The 11,661-nt window shown below is 47.3% G+C and overlaps 1 protein-coding gene across 1 annotated transcript; it reads left to right on the top strand.

Annotated features, from left to right (window-relative positions):
• The first annotated feature begins 5,120 nt into the window (after window positions 1-5,120).
• Window positions 5,121-10,744, top strand: LOC8031658 (failed axon connections). The gene is made up of 4 exons (XM_002406645.5): window positions 5,121-5,693; window positions 7,331-7,666; window positions 9,015-9,152; window positions 9,521-10,744. The coding sequence occupies exons 1-4, from the start codon at window positions 5,394-5,396 to the stop codon at window positions 9,884-9,886; spliced, it is 1,140 nt and encodes a 379-aa protein (XP_002406689.3). The 5' UTR covers window positions 5,121-5,393; the 3' UTR covers window positions 9,887-10,744.
• Window positions 10,745-11,661: the final 917 nt, after the last annotated feature.

Below are 11,661 nucleotides of genomic sequence, written 5' to 3' on the forward strand. Positions count from 1 at the left end.
CCAATATTGAACATCTTGGGCCGTTGGATTTCTTGACTCAGTGGATCTCTCGACTCACCATGGATGCTTTGACTCGGTGGATCTCTTGACTCATTGAACCTCTTGACCCCCATTGGATCTCTTTACTCATGTTAAACGAGTCAAGGAACCCGATAGTAAAAGTCACCTTTTAACTTTTTTTCCCAAATAGTTTATAAAGCAGCAGGTTATGGCGCTGCGTGCGATACCAGAAATAATTTTAAAGAGAGGGTTCGTGGCAGACTTTGCAGCGCACGCAGCCGGGTGCCTCGTGGAGACGCGGAAATCATTTCCCGCCAACTAGTTTCTTTTTCTCTCTCTTTTTTTTTACGTTTTAGATGATAAGCTGGAACTTGTCGCGCGTCCAGTCGTCCTTCCATCGCCGACGTAGGATGCTCGGTACTTGTCCTTTTTTAATTGCTGGCACAGGCTCGCCTGATTAAAGACACATTCTTAGTTCTAAATTTATACCCTTCGTTATTTGAGACATTATTGTTTGTCCCACGCAAAACTCGAAACATCGTCTTCCAAAAATCGCGTTAAAAAAAAAAAAGGAAAAGGAAAAGCTTTAACAAAATTTGAGTGGAAATATTTATATTTTTTTTTCTTCACCCATTGCCCCTATTTGATAGTGAACTCGAGTCAGACGAACCGAATCCGCTGTGAAGTTGATTTTTGGCTCGCCATAAAACTCTGTGACAAAAAAAAAAAAAAAAAAGTTACGGGCACGTTGCCTAAATGAATGTTTCCTTTTGTAGGTTTATAGATACCACTTTTTTAAAACAAGAGGCCTGTTAGAATTTAATAGAAAAACACGCCGAAGAGGCCGAAGACTTTTTTCGTGCAGGAATGCGAAAGCTTTCCTACACGCAGCGCATTCCTACAAGCAGCGCGCAGCAGGCCACTAGGCTTCACCAATATTGCAACGTGCTGCCTCCTAGTACTCCTAACCTCCTTGGCGACCGGGCACTTTACGGCTCCGTCGTCGAACTGCCAGGCTTTGTGAGTATAGAGGAGGCAATTTTTATGGCCATCTTTCGGGCACAATGGCGACGCCACCTTTTCGCGTAATGGGACATATAAGGCTATCGCCTTGATAAAACGATTATAATGCACAGTTCTCAAATTCCCCTACTTCTCACCCTACGATGGGCTAAAGGCAAAAGCTACGGACCGCCAGATCCAATCACGAGCCACTTAGAAATTGCGTGGCATTGCGCTTTGATGCACCTACTTGTGCCCGCGTCTCGAATCACTGATGGACATGGGCGGACAGTGGTCAAAAAAAGAAAGCCACGACTTACAGGCTGTTTGCAGTGTGTCGAAGCTATGGAAATGATACAGCGTTTTGGGGTTTTGAGCATTATTCGTCCACCCCTAATCAATGCTAGGCATGTCATAGTTTAGCATGGAGCGTCATTGGACCTGCGGCCCATCGCTTTGGCTTTTAGTCCATCGTAGGATGAGACGAAGTTATGGGCACGTAGCGAAGATTTTGGTTCGGGGGGGGGGGGGGGGGGGGGAGGGGGGTCCGCCCATGACAAAATGCTGTGTGAGGGGGGAGGGGGAGAGAAGGCCCCAGCAAAATGGAAGATTTCGGGGGGGGGGGGGGGGGGGGGGGGCATGGCTCTGGCTACGTTCCTGCCACCGACACACACACGCACGCACAAATAAATGAATAAAGGACTGATATAGTACTTCACTAGGTTGTAGCCGCCCGACGCTTCGCGGTTATTTCCCGATGTTTCTATGGTGTGACGCTACAAGATGCGGGGCCACTGGGCGCTTGACAGATCGTTAATAGTAATTTCTTCACACGGCAACAAGAACAACAATGACAGTATCGCTATACGCCAAATAAACCTTATGGCGGAGCTAAACCAAGCTGCGACATAAGCGCCAGGTCACGGGGTTTTTCTGCATGTGTTACCACTAACTGTTCCAACAAAGCGCGAAGAACGTCGTGACATTGCGTTTTTAGTCCGTGCGTCAGCGTCAAAAGCGCACCATCATGGTGTTCTTCATGTTTCTGTACCTGTTCGATCATCGCTGAACCAATCATAAAACGGAAGGGTGGCCTCGTGCTTTTGGTGCTGCTCGATCGGTCTCATTGCCTCCTCGGCTGCGTCTGGATTTAACCTAAAACTTGTACATACCCCCGCCGGGTGGTTAACATTTGAGCCCGTCCTCGAGAAGAAGTTGCGAAAAACACGATTCGGATCTTATGAGAAGGTTCAAGCGAGAAGGACCAAATGAGAATGCGCCAAAATGTGCAAGGTTCAAATGCGAATGGGACGTTTTGAGATACACCCACACCCGCCGGCAATATGAAGGTGAACACCTTACCTGGTTTCTTGCCTGTTTTACGGCTCCCTAAAGCTATATTAGGGACTTGTAGTAGTTCGTTTTTCTCCTCCACTACGGTATCCCCGAAGAAAACGCCGCAGCTACGCATGCGCGCCGCCAGCTTTGTCTGCATAGTTCAAGGTCTTGTGGCGGATTACGGAGCGCTATCCGGGTGCTTAGCGGGCTGCGGGAACGGTCTACTACAATTCCCTATTAACTCTCGACGTCTCAAATGGTACGTGGCTTGGGGGTCTAAACTTTACGTTCTAGCCCTTTTCTGGAACAGAGCTGGAACAGGAGCGTCAAAAACAAGAAGAGGGCTGTTCACCTTCATATCACTCACGGATGTACAACTGCCTTATCCAAATGCCGCGCGAGATCATTCCATGATTATCGCAGGAGGATGCCAAAGCAACACCTTGTCTCTCGTCTTGGGGCATGCGGGTGTCACCTTGCTATCATGTGTTATCCACCTTCGTTCCCTTCGCGCGTTTCGTTGAGGACTGGGTTTATGATTGACGTCCTTCTAACCGAATTCCGCCTCCTTCCGCGAGACGGGATCGTCAGACAAACCGCGAAATATTTCCACGAGTCGTTGACTTCGTATAGGTTCAAGGGTCAAAACTCTTATCATACTACATCACGGGGGAAAACAAGTGCTTTTGGGCCCGTCGGGGAAAGATGTGGCGCCGGGCTATCACGTACTGCTACACCGGAAGATTTTTTGGCGACGGACTTCATTGCGCTCATTTATGGAGGGTAATTCAACCCCGCTCTCGCCGTTTACTTAAAAAAAAAAAAAAAAAAGAAAAAGAAAAGCATTCAAAGAACATTTGCGTTTGGAAAGGATGCAGCGCAGTAGTGCAATATATTAGCTTACGAAGCTCCAAAAAAGGTTAATTCAGGTTGTCTATTTCGTTTGTTGTAACTGGTACTTCGGCGCGAAGAAACATAGCGACAGGGTTAGCTGCTTTGCTGGAAAAAGACAGAAACTAAAAGATGGAATCGCGTATAAAATTTTCAGCACTTCAGAACTTCCAAGTGAGTTTTTTTTTTTTTTTATAGTTTTGTGTTTTTAAAAAGGGGAGTTTTGCACAGAAGCTAAAACACGTGAAGTAACAGATTTAATGAGAATTCGGCCTAATTATCGAACTAGCTTACTTGAAATGACTGCAAACTTAGGTTAGCTTAGCATCGTCATGACATGGGAGTGTACGCGCCTGTCACGTTAATTGTTCTTGCTATTGCTATACATTACAGAGAGCGACACTGTAGGAAAGAACTAGGCATACTCCATAAAACTTATGGCAAATCAGCCATTACAGGCCCGGATTAAATTTGAACAAGGTCAGTAAAAGTCTTCTTTTTATTCCTTTGACTATGGGAACCTATTCACAGATTAATATGTTTCGTTCCAGCAGCGTTGGAACAAGGGAGAGGGGGGGGAATCCCTCCCTCCCCCTCCTCTCCTCCACCCCAAACCGAATAGTTCCGACGCTTCTGTTTCGCAACCTTTTCTTCGTGATGTAGGGCAGTGGTTCTCAACCATTGATGCTTCACGGAGCCCTTGTAGATCGGCGGAGATGATGGAGGACCCTGCTCGTGGTGAGGGGAAGGGAAGGTGTAAGTTAATTAAGATAACACTTTAATAAATGGATATAACTAGAGGGTCGGTGAAGTAGACTTCCCTCATTGACATACACACGAGAAAACCGACCTTGCAAATCGGAACGTTTCTTCTCAATCTGAAAAAAAAAAAGACAACCTTTATTGTCGGGCTTGACTAATGAGGCAGTGCTTCGCGGCCCCTAAAATGCGGACCCCAAAGGGTCCACGGAACCCCACTTGAGAACCGCTGATGTAGGGAATTGAAGAAAATGAAGCTATTATGTTTCTACAGACGCCAAGTCGTTATTATGAGCGTATTTCACAGCACATCTCGTTGCACAGGCAACGCTCGTGCTTATAAACAACAACAATAATCATACTCGCGAATGCTTTGCACGTCATGCCCTTAAATATCCGGATGCTCTTGATCAGGGGATTATGATGCAGACTGCTCGTATGCTGCTTCGCCCTGCGGTCAGAGGGATTCCGTTTCTTCCGACAGCTTTTCTTAAATTTTTGTGTGCTTCAGCGCAAGTCGAACTGCGTGGGTTCATTTAGAGCCCGGTAATTATTTTTGTCCGTTTTGTCTCAACACCAAGCAGAGCCTCTGCACCAAGGCTCACAGTGTAGCAGCTTTTTGTTTGTTTGTGCGGGCAATTTTTCTGACCGAGAACCAACATTGATTGCTGTCAATTCCATTTCTCGTCTCTCGTCCCGGATCTCAGATCGGTGGAAGCGATACTTCCGCTTCTATTACTACTTTTTTGGATCAGAAATGAAATTTAAATTCCCATGATTATAACGGCTTTGGGGATCTTTCGGTTTGTGAATGACCGCACGTTTCATCCTAAAAAGAAAAAAAAAAGTTTTTGTGCATATTTGGCACAGTTTATCCGCTACGCAAAGTAATTATTCTAAAATTTAGTTGTAAAAAAAAGACGTTTTTTTGTTGTTGTAAATTGTATGTTGTGACAAAATAATAAACAACCAATCTCTAATGCAGATGCCATTTTTAATCTTTGTTACCACAGTTCCTGAGATTCCTTTTTTTTTTTTTTTTTGTCACGTCACTTTGATGACAAAGCAACTTCTTTTATGCGCCAGAGTGCCAACAAATTGCCCCGTTCACACTCATGACGGGTCATTCCCAACCAGAACATCCCACCGCGTTCACAGGTGTCCGCAACAGCCGAAATCGAAAGCGAAACGAGGAGCGACAATCGCAACGTCACTTCCCTTTATCGAACTTATCGCGTCGCCCTCCGCGTGACGTCACCTGCCGGGTCGCGTATAAAGCGCCCCCACCCCGCGTCTCGGCCAATCATCGCGCCGCTGTCAGTCTGTGCGACGCTCCCTCGGTCCGCTGCTGTGCGCCATTTTGCGGTCCGGTTCGTCGTCCTCCCATCGAAATTCTTTCAGCCATGACGAGCCCGAGCGAGACCGAAAACGCGACGGCGCCCGCCACCAAGACGGACAAGCCCGCTGAGACTCCGACCACACCGGCGGCCGCGGCAAGCCCGACGTCGGACGCCGCAGCGACCGCTACAACCACCACCACCACCACGGCGTCGGCGAACAACAAGCCCACGGTCCACAAGACGGATTACGAGAAGGATGTGGTCTATCTGTACCAGTTCACCCGCTGCCCGACGCTGCCCGGAATCTCGCCCTTCTGCCTCAAAGTGGAAACTTGGCTGCGCATGAACCAAGTGAAGTATGAGGTGAGTTGTTTCCTTTCGTACCGGCGCGCGTTGCCGTTCAAATTTGCCCACCGCAGCCGGCGGGTTGTGTCGTCAGGGCCGGTTTGGCAGTGACGCGCTTTTAGGCCTAAGAACTGTCAGAGCGGCGGAGTCATGGCCGATGCGTGACTCAGGCCGCCGGCATCGCGCTTAATTTGTCTCTTGGCGCGTTGATAGGGGACTTCCGTTCGCTGGCCGCGGAGCGCCTGCTTTCAATTTCTGAAGGACGCGATTTACTACGGTCTGGCTGGTGCGACGTTTTTTCGGGCGCAGAGCCGCGCCTGCTGCGCTGGGCTGTGGCTGGAAGCGTTGCCCCGCCTTCGGCTACTCGCGGACAGCATTCTTGCGTTTCAATTCCCAGGGAGTTTTGGGTATTTTTTTTTTCTTTTCACCGCTGGGTTTGTTTCGCTGGCGCACGTGTAGGGTCTTTGTTTCGTTTCCGTGTGTCTGCTATCAACCAGGCTGTACGGAACTTGTTTTTTTTTTTTTTTTTTTTAAGGTTGGTGTGTTTTTTTTTTTTTAGACCAATAGTCTGCATTTGTTGCAAATGTTTAAGGTAGTAAAAAAAAAAGCGATCATGTATACCAATTGGTTTCTTCTTTTCAATCGCGTCATTAGTTGCACAAGCGTGTGGCTCTACTCTTCAGGGCTCTGTTTAATGATAAGAGGGGAAAGTAAATAATGATTAAGGTGTGCACGCGAGCTAAACGTCTCTTCCTGGTACATTCTTATCTGTGGACAGTGACCCTTGCTTCAGCAGCTGTAACTGAATGGTCAACTTTTTACATCTTTTTTTTTTTTTGTGGACCTCTTTCTAAAGTCGCGTGCTCATTGTTAAAAAGTCCGATACTCTCCAGAATGGCGGAACATATAACACCACAAATGAGATTCTAAAACTGCATAACCTAGGAACAAAGTGTCGGTAGTTTTCAAGGTCCCAACATTGGCAGTGTCTTTTGTCTGCCATTGTGCAGGGATTCTATACCTTCAGAGGGCACACTTTCGGAAGGGGCCTATATGCCTCTTGGCTTGCCCATTATATTTTTTGGCCTTTACCCAAGCTCCGAGGAGACTGCTGGGAACCTAGGCACACGCGCTGCACACCCCCAATTATCGGTATAACATCCCAAGTAAATCTTTTTAAATAACACGGCATTGCCGAACATGGGTGAAAAGGTATTTAGGTCTCCGCTTTACACCATTGCTGCAGATGGCAACGAATGGACTTGGGGATGGTACAGTCAGCGAGAAACTTGCATCCCTTTTCTTGTGTAAGGTAGGGGTCTTGTGCTGACTGTAGTGCCCTTTTCCAGCCCCTGTCTATAGGATGTCACAAAATAAAATTTGCGCTCTTTTTTACCGCAAAAATAAACTAAGCATCGCCGAACGACTCCGGCAAATCGTGAAAATTGAAGCGGACGCCGCTTTAAGCCCGCTTCAATTTTCACGATTTGTAGTGTCCTGTCCTGCTTATGAATATTGTTCCTTTCAGTTTTTTCTGCCTTGCTCTTGTGTAGCTGCCTATGAGCCTTGTAGACATCTGTACGCAACTTGTTTCCTCGGCCGCCGCCATCAACTGAGGGTGGCAATAAACTTATAATTGTTATGGCTCCTTGCAGAATGTCGACCACAAGCTGAAGTTCAAATCCAAGAAGGGGCAGCTCCCATTTGTAGAGCTGAACGGGGAGGAGATAGCAGACAGCGACATCATCATCAGACAGCTGAGCCAGACTTTTGGCAAGGACCTGGACACCGGGCTGAGCCAGGAGGAGCGCAACATCGCACATGCCTTCTCCTCAATGCTCAACAACCACACGGGCTGGGTAGCCCGCTGCTGGCGCTACCGCCACCCGGGCCAGTTTCTCAAGGCTGCCCAAATGGATGTCAAGCGCATGCTCAACTCCAAGCTGCCCAAGGGCGTGCTGCAGTTCTTCTTTAAGCTCGCCTTCAAGAGTGTGAGTGGTCATCTCTTGTATAAGTAGCTTGGACTTTGGACGATTGCTGCACCATGTTTCGCCATTGCATTTGTGTTGCACAGGCTTTGCCGTGTGTAGGACTTGAGCAACAATGCTGGTACAGTTATACTGCCTGGATCAAATCAGAGTGGTGTTTACATTTCATTAATATATTGACTATTTTTGCCTGGAGGAGTTTCCACCACAATGTTCAGCATATTGCACGTTAGCCAGAGTTTGGGTGGGGAAACTAAACTTTTAAAAGTGTAGAAGGAACCAGCAAGATGTACAGATTTAAATTTGGCTGCTGCATTAGTGACCGCAAGCTCCACTTCAACATTGTGCATCTTGTCTATGTCGCCCCATAATCGCCCTTCCTAGGTGTGGCACCTCAAGCCCCCTTGGTATGGGCTGCTGCCTTTCGACGGTGCCACAGCTCCCCAGAGCCAAATGAAGATCAATATATTATTGGTTCCTGCTTGCAGCACCTTCCTTTGCCTGTTCCTTGTCCTGGTTTCGAGTTGCTTGACCAATGGGAGGAGGGCGTCTCTACATTTGCTAGTGTTTGCCGGTTCTGCAGCTGACCCTTAGAGTTGTCAATGTCTTGTAGCATTGCACAGCTACTCATGTCCCATTTTGTTCCCTTTCAACTGGGAACTGCGTGTAGAAGGTATAGGTGGGACAAACGCTGGGCAAGTGCCAGCTCTTACTAGGGTATGTCCGTCCGCACCTTTCTTGTCTTTACTTTCTGTGTGTTCCCCTTTGTATTGTGACAAGACTCTTCTGTGTTGCCACTTTGTTTCTTTTGTAGGAAGGTTTCAGATTGCGTGCGTGAGTCCTCAATGCAAAAATTGGACCAAGTTTCTGGTGCCATAGCACCGTTCCCATTAAGTAGGGTGCTTTCGTTATTGTTCGGTCTGCTTCAGTTCACAAGCAGCTGATTACCAGTTTCGCTCCAGTTGAGTGGATTTGGGTGTGGATGCTTCAACCACCTACCACTGAGAGCAGCTTGTAGTGACCCTGGCTACTAGCAACAGATTTTCTCGTTCTTACTGTAATGACTAGGCACATTTGAGTTCACTGTAAGATTTTGCCTCTGGCATGCTATGCTGCCTCCGTCCAATGGTATGCTCATTGCTTCTAGTTTAACATAACTTTGATGTAGCAGCCAATTTCTGTATAGTCTCCGAAATGCAAGTTTCTTTCCGTGTGTGTACGAGATGTGATGCACACTGTCTAGGCCTGCCAAATATTTTGATATTCTAGTGTTCCAAGCTGTTTTGTTTAGGTTGCATTAAATGTTTTTATTAAAATGGGTGCCTTTTCTTGGTTTTTGCTCCCTTTGCAGAACGTGCAACAGACCATAGGTCATGGCTTGGGTCGCCACACAACGGAGGAGATCATTGAATTCGGCAAAGATGACCTCAAGAACCTCTCCCAGTTCCTGGGTGGAAAGTCTTTCTTCTTTGGAACAGAGCCTCATCTTGTAAGTGTCCTAGTCTTGAACCACACTGTTGTTTTACCTCATACTTCACAACATGATTTGGTCCACCCTTGGTGCAATGGGGCTTGACTGTACGCTTGGGAATTTCGAGTGGTAGGTTTGATGGTGAGCCAAGGTGCCACATTCTCGCTGCGGCACAGTCAGATTTTTCTCAAAACTTTGGTCCAAAGTGTGATTTAAAGTGCTAGGGCCCAAGTGACCCTCTTAAAGTGAGCATATTTGAAGGTTATGAAGGACTTCATGTTAGTGTTCATATGGTATCGCTACTTGGTGCACCCAGGGGCAGTGGTGCTTCGTACGAAGAGCGCCAGACCGGTCTGGCTCACCAGAGTGCCCCTCTTCCATTTCAGCTGGACTGTGTGGCCTTCGCCCACCTCTGCCAGTTCGTGTACGTGCCCTTCGGAGGCCTGCTGGAGTACATGGAATCCGACTGCGCTAACTTGCTGGCCTTCGTGGAGCGCATGAAGGAGCGCTACTGGCCGGACTGGGACGAGATCTGCAAGACCCTGGAGCTGAACACCCACCTGCCCAAGAAGGCCCCAGAGGAAGAGCCCGCCGCCAAAAAGGCGGAAGAGCTGGCGGCTGATGCTACAGAGACTGACGCCAAGAAAGTCGAAGCAAAAGGGGACGAGGTAAAGAAGGAAGAGGTCATCAAGGAGGAGGTGAAGAAGGTCGAAGAGGTCGTGGCAAAGGCCGTCGCGGAGGTCAAGGAATGAGCCGACCCTTGCGGGGAAGCCTTAGTCATCTCTCGTCTCGCTCTTTGAAGGAGGGAAACTACTATCGCTGCTGCACGGACCGAACACGTCGGTTTCGTTTTTCTCATTGTATACTTGGCGCCGTCCCAGCGGAGACCACTCGCGGGCAGGCGCATAGTGTCCTTTTGTGGGGAGGGGTTGGGACGCAGGGGGGTGCTTTCCCAGGGTTTGAGAGTCTACTAGGGCATTACTGGTTCAGCAAGTCCGCACTGGTGTTGGCAGACCTGGGAAGGACGGGGGAGTTGCCTCTTGCGAGGTGGAGTAGAGAAGGAACTGAAGACATCGTACTATACTCATGACCCACTGCTACATACTCGTTGCGAAGGCATGCATATTATATTATATCAAAGTTGTAAATTTGCTCCATGTTCTCATCTGTCATGCTCTCCCCTTCCCCCTTTTTTTAATATATGTCTTCAGTTCTCTTTTCTTCTGCTGTAAAGATTTTCATTTCTTCCATTTTGTACTTGAGAGGTCTAGACGCTACGGAATTGCTCAAGACAAGGAGTTTTGGAATGACCGTTTTACATGCTGATCCCGTCGGCGTCTCTTTATATGTCTTAGATCTCGTACGGCATCGTGTTTTTGCAGATTAGGGGTTTTTAATGGCGTTTTCTCCCCCCTGCTTGTGAACAAATTTTAGACCTATACAGTTTTTTGATGTTGTTTGTGTGGTATTGTACATGCCCACAGCTTTTTTTCCCCCCTCCTGCGAGGAAGTTTTTGTAATGCTCATTTTTTGCTCTCCTCTTCCCTTCAATGTGGAACTTTGTATAAATGAGACGACACAAATTAAAGAGCTTGTGGATGAAATGAAAACCTGGTTCTGGCTTGTTCTTTTAATTCACAAGCCGTTGTGCATCAAGTGCTCCTTTGCGAGTCCGGAGCAGCTTCCTTTAGGCCACTGGGTTGGTTTTAAGGTTATTTGCATGACACCTCTCCACTATTGTCTGTACTCTACCAGAGTTGTACTGTTGCTGTATTCAAGCAGTCGAATGTCTATAGGTGAGATTTAAGATCTGACCGGATGCATGGTTGCAACCTTAATTTTTACCCAAAGTCTCCTAACATTAGATTATTTCGGAATGCAAACTTCCTGCATTCTCGGCTGGTACAACCAGTCTTCTTTCTCTGCCTATTCACTTGCTTTTAACCAGCTACTCATTCCCATACAAGGCTGCTCCTTTTCTTGTAAGTTCTGTTTAGTTTATTAGGACATAGTTCAATGTTTCTAGCCTAGTAGTAATTTTCAGTCTGCATAGATCTTTGTGTAGGTGCTGCACATACACGCACGTGGAAATATTGCAGTGATGTGATTGCTGCGCCAAGAGGCTAACCCTGCTACATTTTGCCAAAATATGGGTAGCCTGCGCTAAAAAAAAAAAAAAAAAAAAAAAAAAAAAAAGGTAACTTTTTTTGCCTTTTAAAACCGAAACTAAACTGAGCACCGTATTGAGCTTGCGTGTGTTGTGTGGCGCAAGCGGCCAACCGACAGAAGTACCCTGCATCAAATGTCCATCCAGTCCTGCCAAACCCCCTTGGGTGCTGCCAGAGACGTATATTGGGTACTGCATGGTTTTCCCGCCATCTGGCGTTTCGCGCTCTTGTTCCGTAAATCTCGTCCCGCGTCTTTTTTTTTTTTTTTTTTTTTTATTTTTAACAATAGAAGCGGGTGTGTGCGGAGGCCGTCATGCTGTGAAACCGCGTTTTTGCGCGGCCTGAGTTACTTTGTGAAC

Source organism: Ixodes scapularis, unplaced genomic scaffold, assembly GCF_016920785.2.
Source record: "Ixodes scapularis isolate PalLabHiFi unplaced genomic scaffold, ASM1692078v2 PGA_scaffold3__209_contigs__length_174095766, whole genome shotgun sequence".
Taxonomy (NCBI): Eukaryota; Metazoa; Arthropoda; class Arachnida; order Ixodida; family Ixodidae; genus Ixodes; species Ixodes scapularis.